The sequence below is a fragment of the Coptis chinensis genome, chromosome 4 (genome assembly GCF_015680905.1).
Source record: "Coptis chinensis isolate HL-2020 chromosome 4, ASM1568090v1, whole genome shotgun sequence".
Classification (NCBI taxonomy): domain Eukaryota; kingdom Viridiplantae; phylum Streptophyta; class Magnoliopsida; order Ranunculales; family Ranunculaceae; genus Coptis; species Coptis chinensis.
Window position 1 is genome coordinate 88,768,460 of NC_141459.1, and position 20,752 is coordinate 88,789,211.

Consider the following 20,752-nt stretch of genomic DNA (forward strand, 5'->3'; position numbering starts at 1 on the left):
ACGAGTCCAAAAAATCAAAAAATGGTGGAAATTTCAAGGGAGTGTTGGGATTTGCAGCGATGTTGAATGACAAGGTTGCAGAATTATTAAAAGATGCTCCGAGAAATGCTACATATACCTCACATTCAATTCAAAAGACACTTTTGCATATCTATGCCGATAAAGTGAGAGAGAGAATTCGTGAGGAAATTGGTGATGCAAAATTTTGTGTCCTTGTTGATGAAGCACAAGATAATTCAAACAAGGAGCAAATGGCGATTGTCCTAAGATTTGTTGATAGAGGTGGTTTTGTTAGAGAGTATTTTCTTGGTATTGTTGGTGTTAAAGACACTTGTGCTTTAACTTTGAAAGAAGCTATATGCAATATCCTTACTTTCGCCATAATTTGCATATTATAAATATGAGAGGTCATGGTTATGATGGTGCTAGCAATATGCGTGGTCAATGGAATGGATTCTGAGGCATTGTTTCGAAGGAGTGTCCATATGCATATTATGTGCATTGCTTTGCACATCGCCTCTACAACTTGCTCTAGTTGCGGCTTCTAAAGATGTTTCGATGTTTGGTTATTTTTTTTCCAAGTTGGCTTCTATTGTTAATCTTCATGTTGCACCCAAGCGTAAACGGGAGTTGGAAGATACTCGGAAAAATGAAATTGATATGCTGGTAGCTAGTGGTGAACTTGTTACTGGAAAAGGAGCTAATCAAGTTTCTACTTTGCAACGAGCAGGAGATACTAGATGGAGTTCTCATTTTGCTTCGGTTTGTAGCCTGAAAGAGATGTTTGATTCAATTTGTATAGTTCTTGAAAGCGTCATGAAGAACGGGTCAAGCAACTCTATGCGTGGAGAAGCTAAAGGTGCTATTCTTGCAATGAAAAGTTTTGAGTTTGTCTTTCTTTTTCATTTATTGCATAAGACTATGGGAATTACTAATGTCTTGTGTAAAGCCCTGCAAGAAAAGTCCCAAGACATTTTAAATGCTATCAGCTTAGTCTCCAGTACGAAAGCACTTCTTCAAGAATTAAGAGGATCTTCTTGGGACGCTTTCCTTAGTGATGTGATTTTGTTTTGCAAAAACATGACATTGATATGCGATATGGGTTTCGACACATGGCGGTACAGTCGTTCTTGCCCGCCAGAAAGATTACATTACGGTTGAGCACCACTACCACGTCGAAGTTATTTAATCTTTGTAATAGATTACCGGTTGGTGGAATTAAATAACAGATTTCGGAAGAAACAATAGAGCTTCTTTATCTTAGTTATGCTTTGGATCCGAAAGATGCTTTTAAGTCCTTCACCATTGATGACATTTGCAAACTCGCAGAAAAGTTTTATTGTGGAGACTTCACGAAACAAGAGATACATCATTTGAGAAGTCAACTGCAACATTACAAACTTGATGTGCTCAAGCATCCTCTTTTTCAGAAGTTGTCTACCATCTCCGAATTATGTCAAAGACTAGTTGAAACAAGAAAGATCAATATCTATTATTTGATTGATAGATTGATTCGTCTTGTCTTGACACTTCCTGTTTCCACGGCAACTACAGAACGAGCATTCTCAGCTATGAAATTGCTCGATCAAAACACGACTTCGTAACAAGATGGGGGATGAATTTCTTGCAGATTGCATGACTATTTACATTGAATGGGAATTTGCTAAAGAAGTTGATTTGGATGCAATAATAGATGTATTTGATAAGAATCCACGCAGGTCAAAACTTCACTAGTGTGATGCTAATGTGCTATGTTATTATTGCACATTTCTTTATTATATTTGTCTAGGTCTATAGTGAAAACACTATTTTGTCCATTTTGGGTAAGGTAATAAAAGCGATAATTCTTTTGTTTATCAATGCTAGCTTATTGGTTCCTAAAAAAATCTTTAAAGATTAACTCCATGGCAGCCCCTTATCTAAAATCCTAGATCCGCCCCTGTCAGCGTGGAACCTGCCCTTTCATACATTACCTTCCTTGTTTTGTTTTTATTCACTTCCTTGTTTTGTTTTTATTGCCAATCTCAATATTTCGCCAACACCAACTTCTACGTCAACTTCAGTCAAGAAATTCGCATGGTAAGCCGGCCCTACACTTTCACATGGGTCCTATTCCTATTGCTTTTTTCATTCTCTTTTCACATGGGTCCCGGTTATGCTCTTTTCACATGGGCAATCTTTTAGCTCTTCTTACTAATTAAAGCCGGTCTTACGTAATATAACTCCTCTTCTAACAAATATTTTGTCATAAAGCCGGTCCTACCAATACCAATACCAATTCTTTTTTGTTTTATTAGCACTCCAACTTTTTCAATGATTCTATTCCTATTCTACTCACTTTTACTTATCAAGGCCGGTCAAACAAGAGTACACAAAACAAATCATCTAGGCCGGTCTTACTACTCTTTTACCTATTTCATTTGTTTTTTCTTATAACCAAACAAGTTCCAAACCCATATTATTACTTTTACAGCTATATTATTCTTAGCTTTTTAGCCGACCTCACACAATTAATTAAGTTAAGAATTATTTTCGCCAATAACTTCCGCCCTTCTGCCAATTATTTCCGCCAATAACTTTCACCCTTCCGCCAATATTTTTCGCAAATTATTTATGCCAATAAACTTCTACCAATAATTTTCGCTAATTATTTCCGCCAATTATTTCCGCCAATATATATACGCCAATAATTTTTGCTAATTATTTCCGCTAATAATTTCCGTCAATAATTTTCGCTAATTATTTCCGTCTTTTGTCGCCAATAATTTTCGTCTCCTGTCATCGCCTACTGTCGCCTTTGACAATGAGATTACGTCCGCCAATACTTGGTAACATTTATTCTATTTTTTTTCTTTTAAATCAATGTTCTTCCATTTTTTTTTTCTATATTAACTTCTTTGCCACATGGGCTTTGCCCATCCACCAAAGAGGGGGCGATGTATAGACCCCCACTTTGTGGCTCATTAAGCCCATGAATCCAGCCCAATACTAAGCCTAGTCCAGCAATTAAGCCCACGTGCTTAATCCTAGCCCATCCAATTATTGGTCTATTTATGAATATGTCCAGATTCATTATTATAGAAGATAAGGATAAAAGTTCAAATAGATAACAATTCTTTGGACAAATAAACACAGTCCTCTTAGGACTCAATCTCTCCCAATTCATAAAAAACATTCTCTCTCACAATAAGGAACTACGTTGAAACTTGATCCCTAAATAATAGATCTTGGGTACGTAGGCAACCATTATTTGGTTCAGTTTCATCTCCCCCAACATCAAATTTCCTCGTTTCTTAGTGCGTTCTTTACCATTACTCTAGTTGTGTTGAAATAGGTTACTGCCGAAACAGGAGAGTAAAAGGGTATCAAGGTCATTTCATGTACCTTGACTGGTCGAATGGCGGAAAACGTTAGATGACTGCGTTTGATCGTCAATTCGGGAAGGAATCACTAATTCAAGTTATAATGAGAGGTAATCCTAATTGCAACTAATTGCGGGGTATGTTATTAGTATAACCCTATTATTTTGAATGTCAGAAAAACCATGCTGCTCATCTGGAAGCTTTCATTGAGGGTGGATGCAACGAATTCCTACCTGATGATAATAAGTCTGGCAAGAAATACTATGAGGTCTAGTTTCCATAGGAACTACCACCAAAGGGCATTTATGCTGAGAGAAGCATATGAGGCCTTGGGAACCTAACCGCCGCCATAGCCAAAACCCCGGCCCTTCCAGATGCAAGTGGTGGAGGACATTCGCTTGAAGATAACAAATATTTTTTGGGTTAACAAGTATCCCCCCCCAGATGGGAAATTAGGGTCTCTTCCCCCAAATACACAAAAAAAACACGATCAACCCAATTTGATTTTTTTTTTTTTGTGTTTGAGGGAGAGACCCTAATTTCCCATCTAGTGGGGGAGAATCCTAATTGGCTCATCTAGTGGGGGGTAATGCTCGTTAACCCAATATTTTTAGATGTACCAAAGGAAGGTGAGAAATAATACCGAGAGGCTGGGGAGGAAGTCGCCTTTACAAGCGGAAGAGGTGCATTTTTTTGCACAAAAGTTAGAGCAACAAAACAAAGATTTAAGAATTGGTTGGACAATCAAAGAAGCTAGATAGGTTTAAATTATCTTCTTTTAGTGCTTCCAGTTCATCTCAACAGGACAATCAAACTTACCTAGCTTGAAACAGTGTTTATCCACCTTTCCTACAAATAAATGATTGTGCATTTTGCCAGGCGTTTATGCCTTTTTTTTTAGCCAACGAGTATTTGTTTTATTGAAAATTTTAGTATTGATCAATTTTTGTTTCATTTGTGCTCTTCAATATTGTTCAAGTGATTATATTGTGCATGCATGATAGTCGACCGCTCTTTTTCGGATTAAATTCGGATTAAGTTGATATGGGAGGCGCATAGGCAACCAAGGATATCAATCATGAAATATATTAAACTTAACCATGCATGGACAGAAGTAGGGATGGAGCCAGGAATCTGACCTAGGTGGGGCGAGTGTATACGCATAATCAAATACAGGGACGGCCGGACGGAGGCAAAAATCTGACCCAGGGGGGAGTGCTTATACTATTTCAGAAAATGAAATAGCATGAAGCATGTTTACCATTTTGACCATGTAATTAACAAGGGATAACAACACGTATTAGTAGATGAAGTAAAACATTCAAATTATGAACATACCCCATGGATCTCGAAAGGAACAATCAAGACAGACTAGGAGAAAGTAAGGCTTGGCCACTTTAAGCTCCCCACAGTCACTTATATAGACTGTTTTAAGAGTTATGTCCCATATATTACGTGCATTCTAAGCTCTTTAGTCTCCAAAAAACTCGGCCAAATCGTTGAATTGGCATATCGGATCGGATGGTTTGTAAGTAGGTATAACAGCTATGGTCGTCACCACATCAAGGATTTTATGCTCGAATTAATTGTGTGTTACTTGACTTACTTCTATTCTCGGTCCCGTCCTTTTATATTCTCTTAAGAGTAGATTAATGATAAAACACTTGAGTTTGATATGACGCTCCTACACCTATTATAAAAAGACTATGTTGTGGCTTCACGTTTAAAAAACATAGTCAAAAAGTTTGAGGGGGCAGTAGTAAAATATTTGAACTTATTTTTAGGGGGGCGAACCTCTATGTATTTAAAAATTTTCATATTGATATATAATACATAGAACATAATGGTTCTTCAAAACCTGGGGGGGGGGGGGCATAAATGTTATAGGTTTGCATCTTACTTCGGAGTTATGCAATGCTGGATGCCAATTGAAATTTTGCATATATTGTCGGTAGTATAGTAGTGCCAAAGGCCAAATTGTACCAAGTATTTGCAATATGGTTAATCGACATTGAAATATGTAGGCTAATTGGTCCAAAGCTGCTAAATTTGCCTGTCGCTAGTAAACTCCACAAATTTTAAAAAACTTTCCTCAACACAATGTCACCATGACTATGCATTCAAAAAATACAGTAACTTTCCTCAACTGTATATATCAAAAATACAGTGACAGGCGTTCCTAGCACCCAAAATTTCAACTTTAGGATGTTCACTTACTTCGTCGTAGGGAGTGTAGGGTGAAAATAGTGATGGAAAAAATGTTTTAAATTGTATCCAACCCGACCCAAACCCAAAAATATGTCAGGTTTGGATACATTTCTCTAACCGTTTTTAAATTTGGGTCAGATACGGATAATTCGGGTTCAGGTTCGGGTTTGGATACATGTTTTGGATAATTTTTCACATATTTAGTGTTACTCGATCAAGTTTGGGGTTCGGGTTCGGGTTCGGATACATGTTTTGGGTAATTTTTCACATATTTAGTGTTACCCGATCAAGTTTGGGGTTTGGATTCGGGTAGGGGTGCCACTTTTTTCCGAGAACCCGATTTTTCCGAATTCCGGTCCAATATTTTTTCGAATTTGGCAATGATATTTGTATTCCGATATCCGAAATTCTGATATCTGATTTTTTCAAAAAGTAATTGGATCTATCGGAATTGGATGTGTTTTTAAAATCCGATCCGATTTTCAATTAATTTCCAAATTTTTAACATATATATAGCCGTCTATTTCATATAGTTACTAAATTAAACTACATATAGGTTACAAACCAAATAAAAACCCCAGAGAAATAGAACATTGTCTTTCTCACAACTTTAAGAAATCAATATTGTCATTCTAGTATACGTCTCGATCTATTTCTCTCATATATCATCTTCCTATTTACTGAATTAATGCATTAACGTAAATGAAGAAAAAACTTGCTGAATGAACATATTAAAAGGTTTAAGTTGTTTACTGAATTAATACATTTCAAAATAATTGCTAAATGAATGTATTAACTTGATAAAAAATTGTTAATTGTCCTAAGAGAGAATCCGATTATATAATTCACATTTTCGATTTACTTTCGAATTTTGTCGATTTCGAAATTTTCAAAAAAAAATTTGATAAAAATGTTTGGAAAATTTTCCGAATTCGAAAAAGAAATTGTCATCCGAAAAATAATTGGATCGGATTTGGAAAGGATATTGCCATCCATAATTTTTTTCGATAGCCGCCCTTTATCCAATCTGAAATCACCCCTAGATTCGGATGAAATATTTGCAAAAAAAATCAAATCCGAGTTTAGATTCGGATACTATGAAAAAATTCCGATTCGGATATTGGCATATCCGATCCGATCCCGACTTGTTCCCTGCCCTATATCTAATTACTTTAAAGAGAATGGTTTTGTGAACAGTTCCCATTTCCCATTATACTCCCATCCGGTTTCAAATATTACCAACATTGTTCAAAAGATAATTGTGTAATAATATATGTGAGATAGGGGTAAAACCGTCTATTTGTACAGTGAAATTCAGATACAGAGACGCATTTCTTTTGATTTATCACATTGCCCTCAATTTTACAAACAATTATGAAATTGCCACTGATTGAAAATTAGATTTTTGTATTACCCGGCCCAAACCAATTGACCGCACACGTGACGTAGACAAGTCACAGTTAACTAGCGCAAGTAAGTCCCATGCCCATTTCCTTCACCCTACTTACCTAATAGTAGGTTTTGACTTGATTAAAGCCTAATTGTTGTGTCGTAGGCTGACTCATATTCCAAATTACAAAATGGTTGATCGAACTGAGAAGTGAGAACACTATGACTTATGACTTATGACTTAAGAATGATAGGATATGAATTATGAGAGTTATCTAAAAAAGATAAGATTTAATATCTCCACTACAAGTTGAAGATTGCCATAAATGGTCCTACTTCTACCTGTTTTTTTACTAGTATGTATATAATAAGTTTTATTTGGATTTGAGCATCATCAACGCATTTGGCTAAAAAAATTGGACACATCAATATATATAACCCCCCAAAAGTGTCATTACTATCTTACGTACCAATGAGATTTTCACTTTATTTTCACGGGATAACTTATGTTATCCATAATTTTTTTTCCTTTTTAAAATGGTTTTTTACAATTTTTTTAAATAAGGTTTGGGATTAGCATGCCTTTCTTTCTTTGTTCTCAGAGCATCTCTAGGTGGTGGTAGCATACTCTTCAAATTTGAAGAACGCTACCAAATGATAGCAAATTTCGACCAAGTTGCAAAGCTGCGAAAATTCATTGGAGGAGCTACAAAGTCGTTACAACTTTGAGCTACATATAACCGAAGTTCAAAAAAAAAACTCACGCGACATGTTGCTATCAAATTGAAAAAGTAAAAAAAAAACAGGCGACATCAATCAAACTAACAAAGTTGCGACATTGTTTGACATTACTATTAGCAATTTCAAGATTTTTTTTCATTTCTTCAAATTTGAAGAATGCGACCACGGATACGTCCACCTAGAGATGCTCTCACCCACAATGATTAGAAGTTGAGCTGAAAATAGTACAAAGTCGTTACAACTTTGAGCTACGTATAACGTTATCTAAAAAACGAAATACGTCATATGTTGCTAACCACATCAATCAAACTAACAGTTGTGTTTGGCAATTAGCAATTTCAAGATTTTTTTCACTTAGAAAAAAATTTAAGGGTGTAACTAGTTATCGGGACAAGTTCAAGGATGGCTTTTGTCAAAAATCTAAAAAATAATAAGTAAACTTAAATTATAAAAGTACGCGTATAGTAACAATTATTATGATAAAGAAAGATCGAGAATATTAGACTATTAGGCTTTAAGCATTGAATTAAGCCATTAACTGAGTTTTTGGAGCTTCTAGCAACTGAATTAACGGTTAAGAAATCCTGGAGTCCTTCACGCATCTTGAAATGTTCAAGGTCAACGTAAGAAAATTTTGCCGCGGAAGATCCGTGTGGGTCAAGATGTTGACTGAAATCCAATTATTGCTGTAGTGTACGGTGTCATCTAAGTTTTAAGTTCTAACTCTCTTAACTTTTTATGTGTTTCTTAATCAACAGTCAAAAAAGTATAAAAAACAGTGTAGGACAGAGTGACAGACCGACAGACCGACAGAAAATCATATTTACCTCTTCATACATATACCCTTGAATTTGCGTGATATTACATTGTGAGGGAAAAAAAACGGAAAGTTATAAGTAGAATAACTAAAAAGAGAAAATCTATAGTACACTGGCTGTACTGTACTGTCAAATCTGTGGAGGAAAAAAGAAAAGTTAAATGGGTGTTTAGATCTTAGTTTTTTTTAAAAAAAATCATCTTTTCTTAAAAACGTGTTTTTTTTTAAAATATTTATTCTATTTTTTTAACTAAACATGTTTAGTTGAGATTTTTTTAAAAACTAGTTTATTAAGAAAGAATTCGCAATATTTCAATAAATATCATGGCATTTGGTCTTTAACACCCAGACAATCCATTTGCCTTGAGCACAACAAACCCACACAATGACAAAAGAAAAAACGGTTTTTAACTTGAAAAACAAGTTTTTACTATTTATTATAAAACAATTTTTTTAGACCAATAATTATATTAGAGCTTCTAGAGTGCACAGGTTTATTGGTGTGCTGGCATCTAGAGCCTTGAATAAAGACTTTGCGATGCAATATATACACTCGCACCCCTTGTGTGATGGAGGGCCCATATGTCATAGCTCAGGTACACCCTGCGTATGCTAGATTTTGCATAATTATATATGCAGGTGGGGTCTGCCTAACCCTAGTTTATTTGGTAAAAAAAAATGGCCAATAAATGTTTTTTGGTAAAAAAATGATTTTATACAAAAATAGAGACGTATTTATTTTTCAAAAAATATTTTTTCACTAATAAAACTATCAATCCATCTATACAGTAATACATAATATTTTCTCATTTCTATTATTCTGTTCTTCGAACAAAGATGTTAATCTAGGTATGCAAAATATATAGTCTGGGTTTATGAGTTCAACTAAATCTAGCTTGCCAAAAATAGAGAAAATAAAAAGATTATAGAAATTTGCACATTATAATTAAAGACCAACCAAGACAACAAAATGTCAATGTGACAAACTATTTTTGAAAAAGAAAGTACTTTAGCAAACAATAGAATTTTGAAAATTTAGACACTCAAAAATTCTTTGAAAGAGACATGTGTACTATCCACAAATTCAAAAACTAAAACTAAAACTGATGTGATGCAAGCAAGTACAACAAATTTTCTTAGTATGTGGTGTATTGCGCCATTTTCACTTTAGCTATCCATCGACATGAACACCGTTGAGGAAAGCAATAGACTTCTAAAATACAAAATCTACTTTTTTATTTTATTTTATTCGAAAAGTGAAACCTATGTCGATGCACTTGAGATTGATTTGGAGATACTGTCTCGTTGGGCGAGATAAATCGGTCTTGCCACACCCATATTTTCGGGATATTAGGATATATCGGAGAGGCCAAAAAAAGATATATATCGGATATATCGATATGTCGGAGAGATAAATCGTTTTTGCCCATTTTGGTGATAATATTCAAAAATCAAAAATCGAATATATCGAAAATATCACCGATATATAATGATATATATATCGGGATATATTTTTATATATCGGTTTCAACAAAATCGGTCAAAAGTCAAATTGTCCAACCAAGTCAAACGATATATATCGAATACATCGGAATATATTCGATATATATCTTTATATCGGTTTTACCGATATATATCGGTTTAAAAAATATTAAATTTTCGGAGCCGATATTTCGGATTTTTCGAAGTCGGATTGCTGAAAAAACGATATATATCGGCGATTTTTCGATAAATCGACCGATATTTTCGGCCTTGCCACCAACAACAATTGAACATGTCTCCTTGTGATCCATTTATCCATATTCTTGTTTTTTTCAATAATTCACGATATAATATCTTTGCATTCTACCCAAAATAACAGTAATCATTTTCATGCCATATAATATATCGAAGGATAATATTGTAATGTACCATAACAAAAAATGAATTGGATCATATTCAATTCCCATGGTCCCAATCAACTGTGTCCTCAGTTTCCTCACTCATTGACACTCTGTTTCATTGAAAAGTTCCAATCTTTTCGACTTCTTCTATATAACTCTTTCCATGCTTCTCTAAGTATAATTTCTTCTTCTTCTTCTTCTTCTTGACACCCTCTCAACCATGGCTTTCAAACCACCCCAGCATCTTCTTCTTCTCTTCTTCACTCTTCTCACACTCTTTCCTTTCACCCAAGCCAGATTTTTAACTACTAACAATGATTTAGTTTCTGATGGATTTAATGATACCCAATACTCTAAATATTTTCCTTTGTCTTTATATAAGACCAACTTGGTTTCTGCTTCTGAAACATGTGAAGAGACTTATGGTTTTTTACCATGTACCACAACTGCACTTGGCAACTTGTTTCTTATTGTTGTGTATGGTTTTATGATGTTTACTGCTGCTCGTTATCTTTCAAATGGTAGTGAGCTTCTTTTGGAGATTCTTGGTCCTGGTATTGTCGGTGGTTTGTTTTTACCTGTTCTCGGTGCACTTCCAGATGCTATGCTTATCCTTGGTATGACTTTCTTGTTTAGTTTTAAATTGATTTTGTATGTTTGTATGTTGTTGTTTACATGGTTTAATGTTTTAATGATAGATCTGGTTTGAGTTTACTTGTTTTTTGCTTCTTAATGTTTCGTTTTTGCTTGATCTTTGAAATACAAATCGTCCTTTATTTCGGAATTTCAGATGGGTATATGAATTTGTTTAGGTGATGATTATTTCCAAAAAAATTTGAAATTCTTTAAAAACATGATAATGAGTGACAAAAAAGCTGCAATTTAATAGGGCTCATTAACGGTGAAGCAGTCTGCTCCTATGCGCTTTGTAACGATTCGTTCGCTTGAGATGATACATAATGTTAATATGTTAAATACCAAAGGGAATGAATATCTAAGATCCTTGATCTTTACACATATGTGTACACTCCTAAACACACTTAGGTGCTATTGCAAACATTCGCTTACAAAAATCTTCAAATGGAGAATCAGGAGTCCGTTCGAAAGTGATCGAGTTCCGTCCACATAAAAACCTCAATATGGTATTCTTTATTCACTATGTTACATGGACATGCAATATTTCAAAAATAATCCATGTCTGATACACATGGACACATATTGTATGTGATATAGCTCAACTTTTAATATTTCACCATGTCAGAAACTTCGTATCTCTGTCGGATATGGACACACGTATCTGTGTCAATGCAACTTAGTTTATTCATAATATAAATAGACCCAATGTTTATACTATACATAGCAATCTATTCAGTTGATTCTGATCGAGTTTCTTGTGTTTAACAGTATCCGGACTTTCGGGAAGCGTAGAGGTTGCTCAGTCTCAAGTCCTTGTTGGAATGGGTTTGCTTGCTGGGTCCACTGTAATGCTTCTCACTGTATTGTGGGGATCTTGCGTTGTCGTTGGCAAGTGTGATATTGAGAATTCATCTGCAATAGATAAAAAGAATACAAAAGGATTCAGCCTAACAGGTAGATATACTTTCTCTTATATACTTGAGAATTCTATATCTAGAAATCACGTTATAGCTTAGCTATGGGACATCTTTGTTTATGTTCTAGATAAGCATTTTCACAATACTCTCTGTTTCGTAGGATCGGGTGTCAGTACTGATATTTGGACTAGCTATGCTGCAATGTTCCTGGTTGTGTCCGTATTGCCATTCATCATTGTCCAACTGCCTCAAATTTTTCGTACATCTTCTGGAAAACGTTTAGCAATCTTGGTGGCACTCATCGTCTCTGTTGTATTACTACTATCGTACTGCATTTATCAGGTATATTGTGTATAAATGTTGTTTGATTAATGTAATAATTTTATTCTAAAAAAATAATAATAATGGAATAATTTTGACTGAGTAAGTATGTTCATTTTCTGCACGAAGATACACCTATTTCTTTTCTCAATGAAAGAAGTAATTCATGTGAATTTACATTAACTCAAAGCAAACAAGAGGAGGCTTACACTCTCCTTTACTGGCAGAGCGATATCCACAAGAAGTTTAATGCGGTTGATTGCTCTTAGAATAGACTTTTAACGGGATTTTTTGTTGGGGTCCCTCACCATGTGTTGGTACGACCTGGTTGAGTTTATACAAGGGGCGCACGCCCCCATGCCGTGCACAGTTAGAAGTCCGGTTTTCAATAGACAAAACCGAGTTGGTGCACAATTAGGAGTCCAGTTTTCAGCAGACAAACCGAGTTGTTTTGGAATTTCGTTTTACACCGAAATTTGAGAATCCTATATATATGAAGTTAGGGTTGTTTATCCAAAAAGTCATACAATATATACAAGAGAGAAAACCAATTTTGAGAGCAACCAAAATTGAGAGAAAACCCTTGCAAAGAGATAAAGCTTGTAAGGAGATATTAGTGAAGAGAGATCTAGTAAGTTTGGAGAGATTTGAGAGGAGTGATTGTAATCTTCCTTCTCACACTTATAAAATGATTGGCTCTTGTGGAAGTAGGCATCATTGGCCGAACCACGTTATATCTTGTGTCTCATTGTGGTAGGTTTTATTTTATATTGCTATTGCTTGTTTGTGATAGTTAATTCCATAGCTTAGGATTGTGGTTGTTGGTTGTAGTGAAAGTTTAGATTTTTCGATTGGAGTTTAGGGTGTTCATATTCAAGCTATCTTAGTAGGGGTCGATTGGTATCGTTTTCCCCAACATTTTTATGAGGGCATGGTATTTGGGTTCATAAGTAGTGTTGGTACAATATTTGATCAAGTCACGCGTGTGCATATGGAACCAAAACAGAGTTGGTATCTTATGTCCTGGTTATGGTCGGATAATCTGCTAATATATAGGAGGGGGGGAGAGGGGTTCCTGGTTGCATCTTATTGTAGAAGGTATGACAAAAGATAGAGTTTGAATGGTGGACTACTTTGGATGAGGGACAGAAAAGGTAAACAGGCAAGACAAAGTTACTGGAAGCTACTTGGAGCCATTATTTATGGCATAACTTTAGCAACACTAAAGGATTTATTGTTGGGAGTTTGTGCTAGTGAAATTGCAACGGCTCGCAGGAGCCGCTAAGCGAGATATAGTGGTACTGTAAGTGCAGTATGCTGCATAAACTCGAGTTTGAAGCATATGATGCACATGGAGTTAATAGTTTCAAATTAGTATTTTGATTATGCCTCGTTCAGCTGTAATATTGTGATGCCAACTAAAAGGGAAGTCGACAAAAAGGAAAAGTAAAATGCTCCAAAAATTATATCAATTACGCTGCAGACCTCAGCTTCTGATTCCTGCATCTTGAGAGCCCTGTAAAGATTATTGTACAAGGAGCTCAAAGTGACTTATTGATTTCTTTCTATATTTTACCTTATTATTTCAGCAGTAATATGTCCTTATATTGATGAGCTGTTTGATATCCTTTATTGTTAGTTATCTGTCTTGATTTGTGATTCTTCCCATTATCATTTTGGACAGGTCTTCCAACCTTGGATTCAGGAGAGGAAACTTGCATATGCTAAGCACAAGCATGTAATATCTGGAATTCTAAAGCATTTAAAAACAAATGCATTGGGAAGGCTATTTACAGACGACGGTGAACCTGATACAGATGTCATAAAAAAGTTAGTCTTCGCTATAACTGAAACATATGATTTGATGGAGAAGTCTATTTATCACTCTTCTGGAATTTCTTACAGGTTATTCAGCACAATTGATATTAATTCAGATGGAGTTCTCTCTGCTTCAGAGTTAAGAGCACTGATCATAGGAATTCGGTTTGAAGAAATAGATTTGAATAAAGATGATGCTGTCCAGAAAGTACTGAAAGATTTTGACACTAGTGGTGATGCTCATATTGATGAACAAGAGTTTATTGATGGAATTGCAAAATGGCTCAAGGAAGCAAAGTGTTCAGGAAATTCGAATGGGTCTGTGGATGATTATCACCAGGTAAGCTTTGTCTGGCGTTTTTTATCACTTAAAAACTATTAAGAGTTAGAATAGTTTAACTCAGCAAAATAAAATTTCATATACAGCAAACCAAGAAAGAACATGATCTTTTGGGGAATCAGAACGATGACGATGCAGAGAGTATAGAAAATGTTAGGTGGAATTCCATTAAAGCAATTCTGATGCTGGTACTGGGTACTGCTATTGCAGCTGCATTTGCAGATCCCCTCGTAGATGCCGTGGACAATTTTTCCAGTGCGACAAGTATTCCGTCTTTCTTTATCTCATTTATTGCACTGCCATTGGCTACTAATTCCAGTGAGGCAGTCTCGGCTCTTATTTTTGCCAGTCGAAAGAAAAAGAGAACTGCTTCTTTGACATTCTCTGAGGTTTGTTTTTCCTATCCTATAAAAAATAGAAACTCCCCTCTACAGAATACACACGTTCAGAATCAATTGGCTTGTGGAAATCGGCCAATACTGATAAAAAAAATTATTACAATTGGTTGGTTTCTTAGTGTCTTAGTTATATTTAATGAGACCTTCCTATTACTTCTTGAAGTTTTGTTTGGGTTGATAACAACTGACATGCGAACCTTAGATTCGTTAGAACCTGCTTACAACTTATCGTGACATGTGAGATATCGACAGCCAAAATCTTTGGGGACTTCTCAGATATAAACCTTGCAGTGGGCATTTGACAAATTTTAGTGAGAAAAGCTGCTATGGTTCTTATTCAGCGGATAAACATCGACCCATGATATTTTAAATGCCGATATCAGATATCGCAATAGTTGGCATTATATTTTGTACATCTTTAGAACTTTACACATCTTACCGTTTACAGAGGCTACTAAGTTGTGGATGATAACTGTACTAGGCATAACATTGGAAAACTCAGTTTAGCATATTTATAAAGGATACCTGTTTTCTGGAGGTAAGAAACCAGACCTATTGTAGAGGTGCAATTCTCAACAGTATCCATTTTACATTAAGAGGAATGCTAGCAGGCAAGTCATGTATGAGTGGCGTAAATGCTTGCTCATTGAAGACGTACAACATTTTCTTGAGATTAAACCATGTACTTGGTAGTTGGATATTTCAGATATCAAATTAAAACATGTACTATGTACAAGTATATAGCCACATTCATTATGATGATCAAATTATGCATCAGCTGTTACCGGTGATCTTTTCTTATACCTTTTCCATTAAGCTGGTTCTTTCTTGCAAGTTTTTCATTTATGATTGTAAAAGTTAGCTAAGATTTTACTTAAAAGCCCGAAACTGATGAGATTTCACTCTGTTTTTATGATGGCTGGGAGAACTTTCTGTCGCAGGGAATTATCGCTGAGAGCCTGAGATCCCATGCTTACTTATTAACTTTTGTTGCAGATATATGGGGCAGCAACCATGAACAACATTCTTTGCCTGGCTGTCTTCTTAGCTCTTGTCTACGTCAGACACTTGACATGGGACTTCTCTGCTGAAGTGCTGGTCATTCTCATTGTTTGCATTGTGATGGGTATAGTTGGCAGCATCCGTACTACGTTTCCACTGTGGACATGTTTCATTGCTTACGCTCTCTATCCACTGTCCTTGGTGCTAGTTTATGTTCTTGACTATGTTTTTGGGTGGTCATAGGCTTGTTAACAGTATGAAGAACCAAGGAAAGTAGGTATTTCCCCGATGTTGGCTAATTCATTTAGTCCAAGCGATCAAACATATCTCTAATCGTTTCTCCTGTACCTTTTCTTCCGCTTAATACTATCCTCGATTTTCCCAGTGAGTAGGAATTTCTTGGGTATATGGTAGAGGAAATGTAATTGACATCGACTAGTTTAAAATTTTGTCAAAAGAGATGCACTTTTAGTATGAAACAATTCCTGTATTTGCAAAGTCAATTCTACAGCGGCTATTTTGTTTTTTAAATAGGTAGTTCAGCAGCTATATTACCAAGGTTATATGTCTGTACATTAATTCCAGAGATCAGAATGTTCTTGTCTCTCTCAGCCAGCTTGGGTTTAGAGTGAGTTCTCTTGTAATTCACCCCATCCTCACCTCCAATAAAATAACAGTGGTATTCATTTCTTATTTTGTTGGATCTATCAATTTATTTATTTGGTCTGTACTAGATATATATTTTTCTTTACTAGGCATTAGGAGTAACTTTGAGTTTCCACATTTAAATTCCATGTCAAATTTTGATAAGAGAATGCATCCACCTTTCATTAACAGTCATCAGATTTAGCAATGTACTGTGTTACAGGTTTTAGGACTGAAGGATGGTGCTGGTTAATGAAATGTGGTTGTACTTTCCTCTCAACGCTATGTGCTTGGAATGGATGATCGAAAGTTCTGTACCTATTCTGTACTGGTTGCTAGACCTTTGTTGCTGAAGAATGAAGAAATTAAATTTGCTAGATAAGGGATGGCTAAGCAAAATGCCGTTTCCGACTATTTGAAAAGCTAACACCTAAAAGATGCTGTGAAATTGTGCAGGCTCCGAAATTCTATAATCGAAACGACCACAATTCAAGATCACTTGCCCAATGCACCAACAGATAAATCCATGAACGCCTGCATAAAACGCTGGGTTCGCCCCTTAAATGTGAGACGGTATATAAATTGGTTATGAAAAACTAATAACAAGAAAGAGGACAGTGTTTTGTGATAATCACTCTCAAACCTATTTTCCTCGTCGAAACAATTCGGACCCAATTTTTCTACTTTAATAACCCAGGCCCAATTTCAATTCAAAACAACTCTAGAAGACAGTGTTTTGTGATAATTACTCTCAAACCCATTTTCCTCGTCGAAATAACTCACGGACCCAGTTTTTCAATTTTAATAACCCTCAAGGACAAATTGAGTTGGCCCAATCCATTATCACTTTATTAAATACCACTTTTACCCTTTCATGTGTTAATATATAAATCAAAGATGTTTTCAAAATTAGAAATAAACAACGCGCTCTGGTTTCAATCGATTACTTCTTCTACCTCAATTGAAAATCGAGTGATTTCCTCAACTGAAGGTTTCAATCCATAGCTTCTTCTTCTTGCCGTCTAAAAATGTTTATTCAAATTTTGTATTTATAACATATATGTTTATAGTAATTTGCAATCTTCATTTGATTTTGTTTTGAAATCATCTATTGTTTATAGCAATGATATTATGTGTTGTAATGATGTCTAAAAACGTTAGTTTTTATATCATGTTTTGTTTGTTCATATTTTAGATCAGATCTATGATTTTGAGATATAATTTGTTTATAGCAATGATATAGTTTTTATATCATGTTTGTTTTGAAAACGCTATTTTATGTACTTTTCTTAATTGAACTTTAGATTTAGATTTTGCTTTTTGCTATGAACAATTATTGTTTATACGTATTTGTTACACAAACAGCTATGAACAATCAATGTTCATAGTAGTTGTAAATATATTTGACGATGAATTTTTTTCTTAATTGAACTTTAGGTTTTGCTATGAATAATTATTATTCATACGCATTTGTTGTATGAACAATCATTGTTCATACACAAACAGTTATGCACAACCAATGTTCATAGTTGTAAATATATTTGACGATGCATTTTTTATTATGTTTTTGCAGTTTATATGGATCATAGTGTGATTGGAGTTTTTTATTACAATGGTGGTAGTCTTTCCATTCGTATTAGGTTGGGTTCTTCTATTAATGGTGTTGTAGAAGAGTTACATGGGAAACGGCCTAATTTGGGATTAAAATACTATAATATGTGTTTCAATCGTGACGAGAAAGAGAACCTGATTGAATCTGATGGGGAGTTGCATTCTTTGGTGTGTTATTATTTTGCAAAGAAGATTGCAATTGTTGAGATCAGAGTGGTTGTTTGTGTCACTTCGTTGATTACCTCTAGTGGTTCTATTTCTGCAAGTTCATCAAGTTCTTCAGTTGGTGGTGGTGGTGGTGGTGGTGTAGTTGTTGTTCATAAACTTTACAAGTCTGATTTTTGGGCAAGAAACTTTGATGGTGGTGTTGGGCAGCGATTTTCTTTAGGTGCGCTTGAGTTTCGCTGTAAATTGATAGAGTATTCGATTGTCAGTGGTTACAAATATGAATTAATCAAGAATGACGAGTTTAGAGTGACCGCGGTTTGTGAGAATAAAAAGGAGAGAAACTGTGAATGGTGTATACACTCTTGCAATACATATGGAAGTTTTAAAATTAAGAAGATTAATCTTACACACTTGTGGTTTTGCATTTAAAGACTACAACCATCCTCCTCTCACTTCTTATCTTGTAATGACTCATATTTTGGATTTTGCTAGAGATAAACCATCTTTGTCATTGGGAGATATTTCTTCTTTTTATAGTCGTGAGTATGGGCATAAGATTTCTAAACATATGAGTTATGCGGGTTAGAAGTTGGCATTGACAGAGTTATATGGTGATGTTGCTTTATCCTATAATGAACTTTTGTGGTATACGAAGGAGTTGAAGCGAAGAGATCCTGGGAATTGTGTTGATCTTCAGGTGAATGAAAGAGTGGGAAGTTTGAGAGGGTGCTTGTTGCTTTTGAATCGAGTATTAATGATTTTAAATACTATCGAGCAATGGTGTATTTAGATGGAACCTTCTTGAGATCAGAGTATAAAGGGTGCTTGTTGGCTGCTACTGCCAAAAATGGAGATCAAGGTGTTCCTTTATTTTTACTTTCATATTTTATTGTTGAACATGTATTATTGTTCATATCTGCTTAGAGGTATGAACAATGAGTGTACATACTCCAATAGGTATGAACAATCATTGTTCATGTCTGTTGTGGGTATGAACACTCATTGTTCAAATCTGTTTTGGGGTATGAACATATATTGTTCATAACTTTTCAGTTATCTCATATTTGGTTATTTTTTGTGGTTTTATAGGATTATTCCCTCTTGCTGTTGGTGTTGTTGATATTGAAAATAAATCCAATTGGTTTTGGTTTCTCAATATGTTTAAGAAGGCTTTTGGGTATGAGAGAAGATATACCTTTTTTGAGTGATAGACATCATGGTTTGTTTGTGAACATTCCTCTTGTATTTCCTGGTTCATATCACAGTTTCTGCTTGTGGCACATGGAGAACAACCTTCGAACAGCTTTGTCAAAGACATGTGGTGTTTCGAAATTGTTGGTGGGCTTATTCAAGAAATGTGCTTATGCTTCCACGCATGAGGAGTTTCAGGAGCTCATAGTTGAATTGTTGAATATAAGTAGAGATGCAGTATCTAATTTTCTATCTAGGGCACCTTAACTTATGATAATTGGGCTAATGCATACTTCTGTGGCGCCCAGTATGGTGAGATGTTCTCTTCTTTGGCAGAGTGTTTCAATAGCTGGATAGACAAAGAGCATCATCTACCCATCACAGTCATGTTATATGAAATTCGCATGAAGATGATGGAAATGACATCGGACAGGAGGATGGAGTGCAAGAATTGGAAAACTATTCTTGGTCCTAAAATGGAAGTGAAATTGGCTGAGAGGATTGAGGAGGCTCGTTTTGTGACTGTGGCAAGGTCAGATGAGCACATGTTTTAAGTTGTTACAGAGAAGCATGAGTATCGGGTTGACTTGCTTAGTAGATATTGCACTTGTAACAATTGGGGCATAGACGGGTTTCATTATTGACATGCAATTGTGAGTATTTATTGCAAAGGGGATTCAGTGTATTCATACATTGAAGTTGCATTTCTCACCACTTCGTTCAGCAACACGTACTCTTATGGCATCACTGCAATTAGCTGCAATGAGATCCGTTCAGATGTTTCTGATGAAGTAGAAATTCTTCCACCATATGTGAAGAGGGCTCTGGGTAGACCACGTTAAGAGGATTGAGAGCACGGGTGCTATGCGATACACTGCTCACAAATGCAGAAAATGCCACAAAACCGATTGGCACGACCGAAAGACTTGCCGTGGGAAAATTTCTGACACTGCTGATGTAGAATCTAGAGCAAGGGGTGAGTTGGCTAGTGCAAGGGATAAGTTGCCTAGTTATAACAACCCTAATTTTTAAACAACATAGATTACATTATTTGAATTGAAAATAATTATTATATTATGAAGTATAGCTTGTTGTAGAATTTTTTGTTTGGTTGTTGTTGATTTTTCAAAATTGTTTTTACTTGAATTGTTTGTTAGAACTTGTGTGGGTATTTTAGAATCATTTTTGGGCCTAAAAACATTGTTAAAATGTACCCATTGATATAGATATGGACCTTGGGTGTTTTTAGACCCATTTAAGGCCCATAGGTTAACTTAAACAGACTTAAAACATTAAATAAACAAT

At 35.3% G+C, this 20,752-nt stretch overlaps 2 protein-coding genes across 3 annotated transcripts; both read left to right on the forward strand.

Annotated features, from left to right (window-relative positions):
* Positions 1–444: 444 nt before the first annotated feature.
* Positions 445–1,161, forward strand: LOC147505480 (uncharacterized). Its single transcript, XM_086605562.1, has one exon. It carries the CDS (start codon positions 445–447, stop codon positions 1,159–1,161), a length of 717 nt encoding a protein of 238 aa, XP_086461688.1.
* Positions 1,162–10,485: 9,324 nt separating this feature from the next.
* On the forward strand, positions 10,486–16,525 carry LOC147505481 (sodium/calcium exchanger NCL-like). Of its 2 annotated transcripts, XM_086558010.1 has the most exons (7): positions 10,486–11,017; positions 11,805–11,990; positions 12,114–12,295; positions 13,959–14,104; positions 14,180–14,432; positions 14,519–14,821; positions 15,827–16,525. In XM_086558010.1, the coding sequence occupies exons 1-7, from the start codon at positions 10,621–10,623 to the stop codon at positions 16,073–16,075; spliced, it is 1,716 nt and encodes a 571-aa protein (XP_086414136.1). In that variant the 5' UTR covers positions 10,486–10,620; the 3' UTR covers positions 16,076–16,525. The 2 variants fall into 2 exon arrangements, with proteins under 2 accessions (XP_086414136.1, XP_086414135.1); XM_086558009.1 differs by having other exon boundaries at positions 10,502–11,017; positions 13,959–14,432.
* Positions 16,526–20,752: the final 4,227 nt, after the last annotated feature.